This window comes from Ipomoea triloba, chromosome 15 (assembly GCF_003576645.1).
Source record: "Ipomoea triloba cultivar NCNSP0323 chromosome 15, ASM357664v1".
NCBI classification, from domain to species: domain Eukaryota; kingdom Viridiplantae; phylum Streptophyta; class Magnoliopsida; order Solanales; family Convolvulaceae; genus Ipomoea; species Ipomoea triloba.
In genome coordinates, this window is record NC_044930.1 from 11,823,038 (window position 1) to 11,836,532 (window position 13,495).

At 34.8% G+C, this 13,495-nt stretch overlaps 1 protein-coding gene and 1 non-coding gene across 2 annotated transcripts; both read right to left on the reverse strand.

Annotated features, from left to right (window-relative positions):
• Positions 1-2,043: 2,043 nt before the first annotated feature.
• On the reverse strand, positions 2,044-2,116 carry TRNAA-AGC. Its single transcript has one exon. It is a non-coding gene; the product is annotated as a tRNA-Ala (tRNA).
• A 4,326-nt stretch (positions 2,117-6,442) lies between these two features.
• On the reverse strand, positions 6,443-8,568 carry LOC116007192 (GTP-binding protein SAR1A). Its single transcript, XM_031247800.1, has 3 exons — positions 8,132-8,568; positions 7,472-7,603; positions 6,443-6,978 (listed from the first exon to the last, which is right to left on the reverse strand). Exons 1-3 carry the CDS (start codon positions 8,258-8,260, stop codon positions 6,658-6,660), a joined length of 582 nt encoding a protein of 193 aa, XP_031103660.1. The 5' UTR covers positions 8,261-8,568; the 3' UTR covers positions 6,443-6,657.
• Between the last annotated feature and the right edge of the window lie 4,927 nt (positions 8,569-13,495).

Below are 13,495 nucleotides of genomic sequence, written 5' to 3' on the forward strand. Positions count from 1 at the left end.
GACTGCATTCCTACATGGAGAGCTTGATGAAGAGCTTTACATGTACCAACCTGAGGGGTTTGAGGTTCCTAGAAAGGAACATTGTGTTTGCCGTCTACAGAAGTCTCTTTATGGGTTAAAGCAAGCTCCAAGGCAATGGTACAAGCGGTTTGATGCTTGTATGCTAGGGCAAGGATTCTCAAGAAGCCAATATGACAGTTGTGTCTATTTCAAAGAATTTTCTAATGGGTCTTTTGTTTACCTTCTACTTTATGTTGATGATATGCTCATTGCTTCCCCTGACATGTCTCTTGTTGAGAAGTTGAAGTCTCAACTAAGCAATGAGTTTGAGATGAAAGATCTTGGTGCAGCAAAGAAGATTCTTGGCATGGAGATACACATGGATCGTCAAGCTGGTAAACTTTATCTATCCCAGAAAAAGTATGTTGAGAAGGTGCTTGATCGATTCAATATGTCTAATTGTAAGCCTGTGTCTACTCCACTTGGTGCACATTTTAAGTTGTCTTCTGATTCATGCCCTAAATCTGATGTTGATGTGGCTTATATGTCAAAAGTTCCTTACTCTAGTGCTGTTGGTAGTCTTATGTATGCTATGGTGTGCACTAGACCTGATTTGGCTCATGCTGTAAGTGTTGTGAGCCGTTATATGCACAACCCTGGTAAGGAACATTGGAACGCTGTTAAATGGATTCTACGGTACCTAAAGGGTACTTCCTCTTTGGGCTTGGTTTTTGACCGGAGTTCTTCTGCATCTACTGACATTATGGGCTTTGTAGATTCTGATTATGGTGGTGATCTTGACAGACGTCGATCGCTTTCCAGTTATATTTTCACTCTTTGTAATTGTGCTATTAGTTGGAAAGCTACGCTTCAGTCTATTGCTGCGTTATCTACGACTGAGGCGGAATACATTGCAGCAACAGAGGGTGTCAAAGAAGCTACTTGGCTACGAGGTTTGGTTATGGAGCTTGGTGTTTCACAAGGTCAGACCGTTGTGTTCTCAGATAGTCAAAGTGCTATCCATCTCACCAAGAATGATACATATCATGCCAAAACCAAACACATTGATGTCAGATACCATTTTATCCGAGATGTTGTAGCTGCGGGAGATATTGTTATCCAGAAGGTTCACACATTGGAGAATCCAGCAGACATGCTTACAAAGTCTCTTCCTATTACTAAGTTCAAGCAATGCTTGAATTTAGTCGGGTGTTTCAATTGTTAAATTTGATCCAAGGTGGAGATTGTTGAGATAATGTGTGGCTCAAATGTGTGCAGACCATTTCTCCGGTTTTGACGAGCGCATGTACACATTCTTACACAACTTTCCGTCTTCATCTCTCCACCTCATGCTTGCCGTTTTTGTCTCTCTTGTTAGGAATATAGCGGAATAATGCGGAAGCGAATAATCGAAAATTGAGAATTATAGAAGTTGAATAATAGGGAAATAATAGAAATAGCAAATGAATTAACTAAATGGGAAATATAATAAATATGTATATTTAATCTCTAAAGATAATAAAACAATAAAATATATATATGTATGTTGAGTACGTGAGAAAGGAATAAGAAGAATGAATTCACAATTTGTTTGGTTTACATGTTTTTAGAACACAACTATGAGTTTTGATTACCCCTTAATTGCAAAACTCATTCTCTAATAAAATAAGGGTTTCATCCTTTCTTCTTAGCCTCTTCCCCAACTATTAATAATCATTCACATTAAACCCTACTACCAAGCATGTAAAATACTTTTACTAAAACTCATTACCGTTATCAAGTATTCAATACCCATTTCGATTTCAATTCCTATGTGTGAACCGAACACACCTAAGGTGTACCATTAACGTGAAAGAAAAATAGAAAAATGGGATAATAATATTCAATCAATCAATGTTATGCCACTCATACTCATTTTAAAAGAAAATAAAAAGGGAAATGAATCATTGTGTTCGTGGCCTCGTGCCAATTGGGCCTTTTTATTTTTATTGATGCAAAGGCACACAGCAGTAGAAATCAATTTCGCGAAAAATAAGCGCTAAATGGAGATGCGGGGTATCGATCCCCGTATCTCTCGCATGCTAAGTGAGCGCTCTACCATCTGAGCTACATCCCCTTTACATTCCAGTTGTTCAAACTTTTATACTTAATCTTTGGATTAGATTTATTTCGTTTATTTTATACAATAAAGCCGATGTCTTTGATTTACATAGAAACTTCTGAGTTTTGGTAGGGCTGTTAACGAACCGAACATAAACGAACGGAGGTTGTTCGTGTTCGTTTGTTAAGGATTTTGGGGTGTTCGTGTTCGTGTTCGTGTTCATTTGTTAAGGTTTTTGAAAATCCTGTTCGTGTTCGTTTGTTAAGCGTTCGTTAGTGTTCGTTAACGTTCGCGAACACGTTCACGAACGTGTTCATTAACGTTAACGAACACGTTCACGAACGTGTTCATTTACGTTAATGAACACGTTCGTGAACATTTAATAACCAAACCCTACACATGTTCATGAACACAATTTGTTCGTGAACAATAAATAATCTATGTTCATGAACAATTTATATGTTTGTAAACATGTTTGCGAACATTATTAAACAAACATTAAACGAGCTTGTTCGCGAACATTACTAAACGAACACAAACGAGCTTGTTCGCGAACACTTAGCAAACGAGCTTACCACTGTTCAGACTCTGTTCGTTTATTAATCGAGCTCTAAATTTTTTTTGTTAATGTTCGTTTACCTTAACAAACGAACATAAATGAACGCTTACCGAGCTCGAACGCGAGTAGTTTGTCGAAAGCTCTGTTCGCTAACACCCCTAAGTTTTGGGTGAAGCTCAAGGGATAGGTGAGGAGAATAAAAAACCAAATTGTGATGTCTTAAAATCACAAACTTATGATTTTAAGATATTTATTGACATATACTACATTGTAATTGAGTTCGTAGTACTTTAATAAAGAAGAAGGACATTTATACCAATAAACTAGCATATCATGTTTAGTTAAACATTTATACACGGAAAATACTACAACTCTTAAATTCTACTCTCAACATTTACTCTCTCTCTCGCCAAGGACCTTGTAGTTTAGTGGCATCAAACCCTTTCCTTTATATGGGAGGTGGTGGGTTCGAGCCTCAGTCCAGGCAATATTGACTCTTGTGCTTCAATAGGTTGAGAAAGTAGTTATAAACAGATACTGCATTGTTGTAAAAGTGAAGGGTAGAGATAGAGAGTTCATGTAGTAGAATTCTTTTATATAAGACTATAGTGATATTTGGTTGTACATATTTACATTGTACTATTTAGGAGTGAACAAGGATTTGTCAAATCTGCTCTTATACCATCTGCATATCCACCTAAAGTGTATGAGATGGGGATCCATTTAATGGAAATCTGTCGCTACTTGAAGGTTTTCTTTTTTTTTGTTTTTTTGTTTAATAAGATGCTTGAAAATTTGTGATTTTGTTTTTTGAATGCTTAAAATTTTGTCTTATAATTTATTTTATTTGTAAACTTAAAATCCTATCATCATCCATCATTAGTGTTCTGAAAGGGGAAAATGGGGATCTTTTTTATTCATGTTTCTTATCAAATAGACTTTTTTTTTTAATACTATGTTACAATGTAGTATCTGTTCATAGCTACTTTCTCAACCAAATGAAGTACAAAGAGCCAGTATTGCCGCCACAAGGTCTTTAGCTTCAAATAAAGAGACTACTTTTACTAAAATACATTATACTTTCCAATGGTGTTTGTGAATATATAGGGAAAGACTATGGTGTCAATTGACATCGTGCCTCTTATACCTAGTGCAAAGCAATAAAGCTTTGTATTTGTATCATTTAATACTCAATACAAACTCAATGTTTGGGTGGTAGTAGGTATAAAGAGTTAACATGTCAACCAATATGGTAGAATTTTCTTTTATATATATAGGGGCAAGTTCCAGTTAGAACCAATACTTGAGAGAAAACTAAGCTAATCATATTCATTGATTTGGGCAAGAGTAAGGGCTTTGAAGCAATGAAAAAATGCAATTGCATTTTGGTATGTATTTATTGATCGTGGTATGTTGCAAAATGTGTGTATGCCCTAAGTGCGGGATTTTATTTAAATGCTTCTCTCTATCTTTCGAGGTATGAATCAGCACCCATTATTTTTTTTTTAGTACTCTCAACTCTTTTACAATGTAGTATTTTATTCAACATGCATTTTTTATCTGTTGAAGTCCAAAAAATCAATACTCCACTATTGGGGTTCGGTCCTGTAACATACCATCGAGAAGAGTCAAAGAGGTGGCTACTAAGCACAAGGTGCTTGGCATCACCCATTACTTTTATACCCACTATTACACCATAATAAATGGTGAAGACCTTGAGTTTGTTGAATACTATAACCATTCCGCATAGGGTGAGCATCGATCAGTTATAGTCAATAACCAACCAAAAACTGACTAACTAATTGAAGTTTTTTAATCCTCATAACCGATGGTAATTGACCGATTATTTATACATAACCGATCGAAACTGAATAAGTTAGTTTCGATCGATTATACCAGTTACCGAATAATCGAGGATTGCACAAAACAATGTAAATTTCAAATAAATAAAATTATACTATTACAATATAATATCATATATTCAATTCTAAAACACACAAGCTACAATCCAAAATCATAACTCTTAAAATTTCAACTTTCAAGTATTTCCAAGTTCAAAGAGAAGACGCCGATGAGCGAAGCCACCAACACGAAATTACCTTGGAGCAAGTATGTGAGAGAGTAACTTGGGCAGAATGAGCTTTGAAGAAGTGAATACCAAGGAGATGATACCAATGGGCTGAGAGTTAACAGCGGGTGTCGAAAATCAATTACGTGAACTGAGAATCCTCGAAGGTCACTTGTGAGCGTCTTTGTAAGGATTTTCGAACCGGGATAGTAAAAGGGTAGAGAGGGCGGAGTCACTAAACGAGAGAATGTCAAACTGAGATACCAATGAAGCCTAAAACGGGTGAAAGAGACTATGAAACTAGGGCTTTTGTGGGGTGAAATGTTGAATTAGGGATTTGTTGAAGGGGTGTTAGTGTAATAGTGTTAGATTGTTGGTGTTGGGGCAGCGGTTGTTATGTCATGGACTTGGGTACCTTGCAAGGTGGACACAGGTTCATGTTCACAATTTTAAAACTCTATATTTACAATTTTTAAACTTTATGTTCACAATTTTTGAACTCTATATTCACAATTATAGAACTCTATATTCACAATTTCAGAACTCTATATTGAATAGTATAACACAATTTTTGAATCTATATAACAAAATTATGAATATAGAGTTCAAAAATTGTAAATATTGAGTAATGTAATTTTGTATATTGAGATTAAAAATTGTGAATATAGAGTTTTAAAATTATGAAAATAGAGTTCTAAAATTGTGAACATGAGTTTTAAGATTGTGAATATTGACTTGAGTCCACCTTGTAAGGTGGACCCGAGTCCATAGCATAATTTGTCATTGGGCAGATTGCAATAAGCATTTGGCTATTGGGTTGATAAAGCATTGGGCTTTGCTTATGTAGTGACCATCTATTGGGCTAAACTATAAATAACACACACACACATATATATATGCTAGTGTTCCCTTGAGTCCACCATATATATATCATTAGTGGCATATATCATTAATGGTATATATTTGTCGTCGGTTACCGTAAATTTTGAACATCCATAACCGACTAAAACCTGAATAGCCAAATAACCAGTTTTCTTTTAGAAACTTGATAATCAACGCCCTACCAAAAATCAAAATTTTCTGTCGGTTCAGTTATTTTCGTTGATTTTTCGGTAATTTTGCTGACCCATAACTCCACATGTATAGAGATACTTGGCCCTTGCATGGAAGCATGAGGCAGTACACGAATGCGTATTACTCTAATCGGTAGACTTTTTGAACTACTCTCTTTAGCATGCACTTGATTCTCACCAGCCTAGGTTAAGGTTTTACAAAGATTCCCAACAACATGCTTGGCCAAAGAGTAAAGAATCCAGCAAAAGAGGCAAAACTGAAGAGATTCTCATTAAACAAGACAGACACATAGCCACATAGGCAACTTGCAAGCCATTCTCAACATTTATGATTCAATATCAAGAATTGAGTCTCTACTGCACACCATCACATGAACTTGTTAAAGCTCAAGATAACCCTGTAATCATAATTCCTAACTAGCAATATATGATTTGGGTTTTCTGTTATGTTTAACACGACAGATTCCAAGTTCATTCGGTGACTTATAAGCACAATAGAGAAAGCACAGAGGATAAAAGATGTTAGGGAGATAATGGGCAAAGCTAAATCCAATCATTTTTACTAAGAATGAGTATAGAAGTTAAGGCAAATAAACTGAGATATGGGTAAGACATTATTATCAAAATTTTCCTGCTGTGTCTGACAAGGAACAGCTTTAAATTTCACTATTAGATTACCAGATCCATCTCAAATTTCAGATCAGATGAAGTAAAATAGAAGATTTGGTTCTGTCATTTCACCAAAAAACCGGAACAAGAGAGATATCCAGCAGCGCTTTCAAACAGACATGTCCAACTCTAAGTCCAGTAAAGAAAAACAGAACAGGAAACAGAATAACAGAATCTCACTGCCTAATTACTTTATGTATTGAGACATCCATTTGAAGCCTTCTCCATAACCCATCTTGCGGACTATGCTGCACATGAATACCTCGAGTGGGCGAACGTTGGACTCTGCCAGGTTCACCTTTCCCTTGCCAGTGGTGATGCCTGTCAACCCCATGTGGTAACGCAATTCATCTTCAGAGGCAGCATATGGGATGTCAATCTTATTACCCAAAATCAGGAAAGGTACATTGGCCAGGGACTCATCAGAGAGGAGAGCATCCAACTCTTTCTTTGATTCTGCAAATCTTTCTTTATCATAGGCATCCACCAAATAAACAACCGCATCCACCTTCACATAAAATGAACATTATATACAACAAGCATGAGACATTGAAATGATAATTTCCACTACTGACTAAAGGGGGGGAATACATTTGGTAATTGGCAGGTCAAACGCAGAAAAAATCAATTGAAATGAAACGGGGCAAGAGATATATTGCTACAAACTGCTTAATTCCAGGGATTTCATAGTACGTCAAATACTAAGTGAGAAACTAGAACACTGCAAAGGACAAGATATTAACACAATAAAACACACTGATTCAAACTATAAATATATTTTTTGGCGTCTATCTTATGGATCAAATTGTTCTCTCCCCTTTTGCCTCTCTATTCTCAAGCTGTTCTTTCCCTTAAGTATATAACCAATTATGAGCACATACAGAAACACACAATAGTTTCTCCTCTAAAAACAACTGACACATTTCAAATCTAGGGGGCGAAGTATCATTCAAACATGCAATTAGCAAACCAGGAGTGAGAAGGAAACAAACAGAAAATACCTTAGCATAATAGTCTTTCCAAACACGGCGAGCAATCTGATGCCCTCCCAAGTCAAAAGCTTTGAACTTGATTTTCCCAATACTCAGCTCCTCAGATGTTGGGTATTGTGTTGGTTGATGTTGAACCAATCTCTGCCCAATTCCAACATTTCAAAATAAAAAGATCTAATCACTCAAACCCATTAACCAATAAGCAATGATACCCAAAGAATCAGTAATATCTCATCCCCTAAACAAATTAAATTAAAAAAAAAATATCTAGCTGAAGAATTTATTTTTCCATAAGAAATATGAAATGGAAAAGGTCATTTCACTCTTCTCTACAAAATCAGACAATTTGAGAAATAGTCAAATAACTAAATCTTATTCCAACCAAATTAAAGGAAATATACAACCAAACATCCAAAAATTTCCTGAAAAAGTCGCTGGTGTTTCAATCCCAATAGATTATCAAAATCCAAACGAATATTTATAACAAAACCAATTAAACCTAAAACTGAACAAGATGTAACCTAATCACCATAAGGCTCTTCACACAGGAAATGGTGTAAATTCTACAGTAGCGAGTGACATAGCTTCAGATATACAAATATCAAAGCGAACATGAATTTACAAAGAATAGAAACAGAAAAGGGAAATTAGAAAGGGAAATGAAAAGACCTCATCTTTCAACATATGGAGCAAGGTGGTTTTCCCGGCATTGTCGAGGCCCAAGAACAAGATCTTGGCCTCCTTCTGCCAGAGCCCAAGGGATGCAAGAATTCCGTAGAACCAATCGACCAAGAACATCTTTCCTTACCTAAGCTACGATCCGATTGCGAACGAAGCTCCGATCCGAATAGCAGACCCAAGGAATCAAGGAAAGAGGTGAAAGAAGCAGAAGAAATGAAAAAAAAAAAAAGAAAAGAAAAAAAATTCTACAAAGCCAGCGATTGGATCGATGCGTAGATCGACCGATAAACGATCTACTAGCGCCGCGTTCGGATTGTCTTTCGATTGATTCAACGATAAAACTCGAAACGCTTATAGAATGTGGAAATATGAAACGTTTGTACGTATAGATGGCCAACCCCAAACACTGTGTGGGCCCCGCAAAGGAGGTAGGTTCCAGGGGCCTTAGGGAGTTGGGGAGGTTGGCCTTTTATACCATTTAAGGGCTTGTTTGGTTTGGTGTGGTATTATGAGATAGGAATAAGGATCAAATAGATCATCGAACTGTACACGAAATTGCAATTAAGTCATCGAACTCAAAAACAATGTAATTGGGTCTCTGAACTACACAAATTCATGCAAATTAATTCAAATTGACTTGTTTGACTTGATCTTCCAGTTACCAACTTTAAAAATAATATTTTAAAATAATTTTAAATAAAAGAATTAATTAAAAAAAATTTTAAGAAAAGGAAGATCCTGCGGTAGTTCTATTTTTTTTCTTAAATTTAATTTTAATTAATTATTTTATTTAAAATTATTTTAAAATATTATTTTTAAAGTTGGTAACCGGAAGATCAAGTCAACAAGTCACTTTGGGTTAATTTGCATGAATTTGTGTAGTTTATGGACCCAATTGCATTATTTTTTAGTTCGATGGCCTGATTGTAGTTTCGTGTGTAGTTCGGTGGCCTATTTGACCATTATTCCTATGAGATATTAAGACGGATTAAATCACTAAATTAGTAATTTCCCTCAGTTAATTTCAAGTTTGGTTTACTTTTTCAAATTTTAATCCCTTTTTAATTTACTAATTTTACACCCGCATTGTGTTAATGTGTTAATGTCATATGTTTATATATATTTTTTTGACAGGCCATATGTTTATATTTAAATAAGTATTTCTGTAGAATACAAACAAACAAGAATTAATGTCATATGTTTATATTTAAATAAGTATTTCTATCAAATACAGACAAACAAGAAGAAGAGGAAAAACTTATGTGTTATTGTATATGCACAAACCTCAATACAATCACTGCATATATAATGCCAACAAGATATTGAAAATATGGGAAGAAAGAAAGATATTGAAAATATGAGACAATAAATACATATTATATTGGGAAAATAAAGAGACACATGGGAAACACCACACAAGATGATTAATATATTTAAATATCTCAACACCCCCCCCCCCACTCCCCCTCTGAAGTTAGAGCATGCAAATATGAAATATAATGCCCAACTTGTGAAGAATAAATTCAAATTGCATTTGCCCAAGAGCCTTTTGTGAAGATATCAGCTAATTGCGAATTGGTAGGAAATAGGAAGGAAAAATCAAACAATCTTTAATTGCATATCGAACAAAATGACAATCCACTTCAATGTGTTTTGTTCGTTCATGAAAGACCGTATTCTTTGCAATATGAAGAGTCAATTGCTGTCGCAAAACAATTTTATAGTTTCGCGATGAAGAACCCCCAGGCTTAACAACAAACCCTTTAATCATTTGAGTTCACGAGTAATGACCACCATAGATCTGTATTCCGCTTCTACGGAAGAACGAGAAACGGTATTTTGTTTCTTTGTTTTCCACGAGATTGGAGAATAGCCAAGAAACACCAACTAACTAGTAAGAGATCGTTGAGTAGTAGGATATGTGGCTGGATCCGAATCACATCATCCATGTAATGTTAGATCATTGTCTGCTCGTAGGAGAATCCCTTGACTTGGGGTACCTTTCAAATAACGGACAACTCTCATAGCTGCTTCCAGTGCTCATTATGCGGCTCCTGCATGAATTGAGACAACACATGAACAGAGTATGTGAGATCTGGTCGGGTTACGGCCAAGTAGATAAGTCTTTCAACAAGACGTTAAGGGACGATTGGTAAAGTCAACCAATCGCATCCGAGTGGACAAAAGGATCAAGTCGACATCACAGCTAACAACTCAATAGGACAAGCCAGACACATTCTTTGAGCGTAAACAATCTGAAACCTTAAAGTTTAGCGCATTTTATGGACCTAACAGCTGGAAAGTCAGAAACTCACATACATTCAAATTACCCCGCGGTCTCTACTCACTGGTCAATAGGCTTTTGAAACTTTGTCTTCCCTCCAACGGAACAAATTTTCATGCCTATAATACCCTCTTCACTCACTAAAGAAGGTGTTGGTCTTTTGAAAAATATTCGAGTGCTAAAGCTTTGTTGAAACATCAAGTTATTTGTGACCAGTTTAAGAGAGATATTTTTTAAAGTTCTTGTCTAGATTTATGAAGAAAACTTGTGTTGCTACAAAGATTCTCATCTAGATTCCAAGCCAAGCTCTTCAGTGTGAGGAAGAAGAGAACTCATTTCTTCAATCGTGTTTCCTCTGCTTGGATAGTAAATAGAGGCGGAGTAGACTTGGAGGAAGTCGAAAAAACTTTTTGTGCAAGATTGTGTCTAGCTCTGTGTCAAGGAGCAATCTTGGAGTGTGTTTCGTACTAAGGAGATAGTGCAAATCTTCACAAGTTGTGAAAAAGAGTGGAGTAGCCTTAGTTAACAGTCGAACCACTATAAAAACACACACACTCTCTCTCTCTCTCTCTCTTTTATATTTATGCTTGCATATCCTTATCCACATTCATACCTTAATTCTTATCAATCAAACCTACGTGAAAATACCTTTTAAAAAAAAGTTAACTAATTTTCACTGTGCATACAAACTCTGAGCGAGTTGTTAAGTTTACACTTAATGATTCGTAAAGATTTATTCAAAATCTAACGAATCTATTCACTCCCCCCCCCTATAGATTCGTTCCCTAAACCCTTCGAGACTAACATTTTTAGACTGGTTACATTTAGCAATAGATAACTTTAATTGTTGAATGCATGGCCCATTAGTCAATGCAAATCTTTTATTGAGAGTATCCCAAAAAATTTTTAGCATCCTATATTTACCAAGAGAGCGTTTTACATCAGGATTAATGGTGTTCATTAGCCAAAAAAATAAAAAGCATAGCACTGATTGTGGCCCAATCAAACTGGGAACAAGGCGGAGTAGATTCAATGACCGTTCCGTCAAGGAAATCAAATTTTCATCGTGCCTCCAACGTCGTTTGTACGTCAATGGCCCAATCATCACAATTATTTTCAACCAAACATGTAGGGGTTATGAAATCATTGGTCGATCTTGAGGACTAAGGTAAAAGGAAGAGTTTGGTTCAATTTTGGAGTGAGGTTGGGGAGGCGACACCAACGATTGCTCGTCGTCAGCCATTGATGAGTTTATGCGCAAATATAAACCTTAGCCTTTGATACCATGTAGAATACAAACAAACAAGAAGAAGAGGAAAAACTGATGTGTTGTTGTATCTGTGCAAACCTCAATACAAACACTGCATATATAGTGCCAACAATATATTGAAAATATGAGACAATAAATGCATATGTTTTTGGGAAACAAAGAGATACATGGGAAAAACCACACAATATGATTAATATCTTTGAATATCTCAACAATTTCAAAGTATATCAATGCAAGATTATATAGGAGAAGTTTATGTTTAAGTAATTGAATATCGAATTTGTTTATTTAAATAGGTAATACAAAGTATATGATTACAATATAATATAGGAGATTCATTATAATTGTCACTAAAATAAATGTTTGCAACTTTGTAAAATTAATAGTCTACAAACGACAGTCTAAATAAATACTACTTTTGATTTGAATTTTTATAAGTCTTCTTAATTCACCTTAATTTGGATAGCATTGTCATTGTTTTCATTTTCACTATGTGTCCTCTTCTTTTTTGTTGGTAGTGTGTCATTTGTAATTAGGTTACTGGTGATAGCATAGATGACACTGTCATGCAATGAGATTAAGGTGTAGGAAGCTATGGATTTGCCTTGTTGTGTATATGACTAGATCTTAGTTGTACTATGAACTCTTGATCTTGCATGCGCCTATTGATATTTGCAATGGTAGTTTTTTCCCCTACATGTTTCATGTGGAAGTATTGAATAAAATATTAATATTTATTATATTTGTAGAAGGTTCATGAGTAGTACCTCTTGTTCTATTTTCATAACTTAATTACTTCATAGTAACAACAATAACTCTGAAGGTAGTCTGAATATTGATGCTGCAATGTGTCTAGTAGTCTAGTTTCATCAACAATTTTCAAATCCATTTTGCACATGTTCATTTTTAAATTCATATTTTTGAAATTAATATGAATGAGTGTAGTACTTGTGCGTGTGTATGTCTTTTTTTTTTTTTTAATTAAATTGATACTAACCTTGAAGTTAAATTGTTTGTCACTTTGTGCATAACTTTTTTTTAAACAGTGCTACATCCTATATACCAAGTGTTTTTGTTGTCAATGTTGATGTTGGTTTTGCCTTTAATCTAAGCAGCTTGAGTCTAGAAGATAAAATGAATTGCAAATTTATATTAGTTCTAATATATTTAATGAATGCAGAATAAGTATTTTACATACAGGATTAATGAATGCAACAACAGTGGCTATTTTAAAATTTCTTCATTTTCTAGATTTGCCAAATTGGTTGCATCATTATTGTAGCCTCGGCATCTTTTCAAAGAGTCAAGTGTGTCATGATGTTCTATTTTTCTACATTGACATTTTAATAATGATTTTTAAATATAGCTATAATGATCTAATTAACATTTATATATTATTATCAATATAAAATCATATCACTCCTTTAGGTTTTCTACTTGGGGTTCATTGGGTTCAACCATTATTGTTGAATGAATTCTTATGGATAGAGAAATCCTAGTTTATGGAATAAGATTAGATAAAGTATTAAAAATTTAAACATTTTAAATAATCTTAATAAAGAAATACAATTTACATTTAAAGTGAACAACTATGATGTAGTTCAAAGATATTATGGGTAGTTTCCCGCTTCAATTTATTGGTTATTTGAATACTCTCTTTGTCAACAAATCCTCTCCAAGTAGTTAATATGATTGAACTCAAACTATTTTTTTTTTTATGTCGGGTGGGGGAGTTTGCCAAGGTTAGACTCATCATCAAAATATATTAGGAGTTTCGAAAGGTCAATTAAATTTAGGA

Bases quoted from the DNA above. Each gene is read 5' to 3' on its own strand.
- LOC116007192 (XM_031247800.1), bottom strand. From the start codon at position 8,260: ATGTTCTTGGTCGATTGGTTCTACGGAATTCTTGCATCCCTTGGGCTC. The intron at 7,604-8,131 runs GTCTTTTCATTT...GGAATTGGGCAG, and splicing joins TCCATATGTTGAAAGATGAG to AGATTGGTTCAACATCAACC. The intron at 6,979-7,471 runs GTATTTTCTGTT...TTTTATGTGAAG, and splicing joins GGAAAGACTATTATGCTAAG to GTGGATGCGGTTGTTTATTT.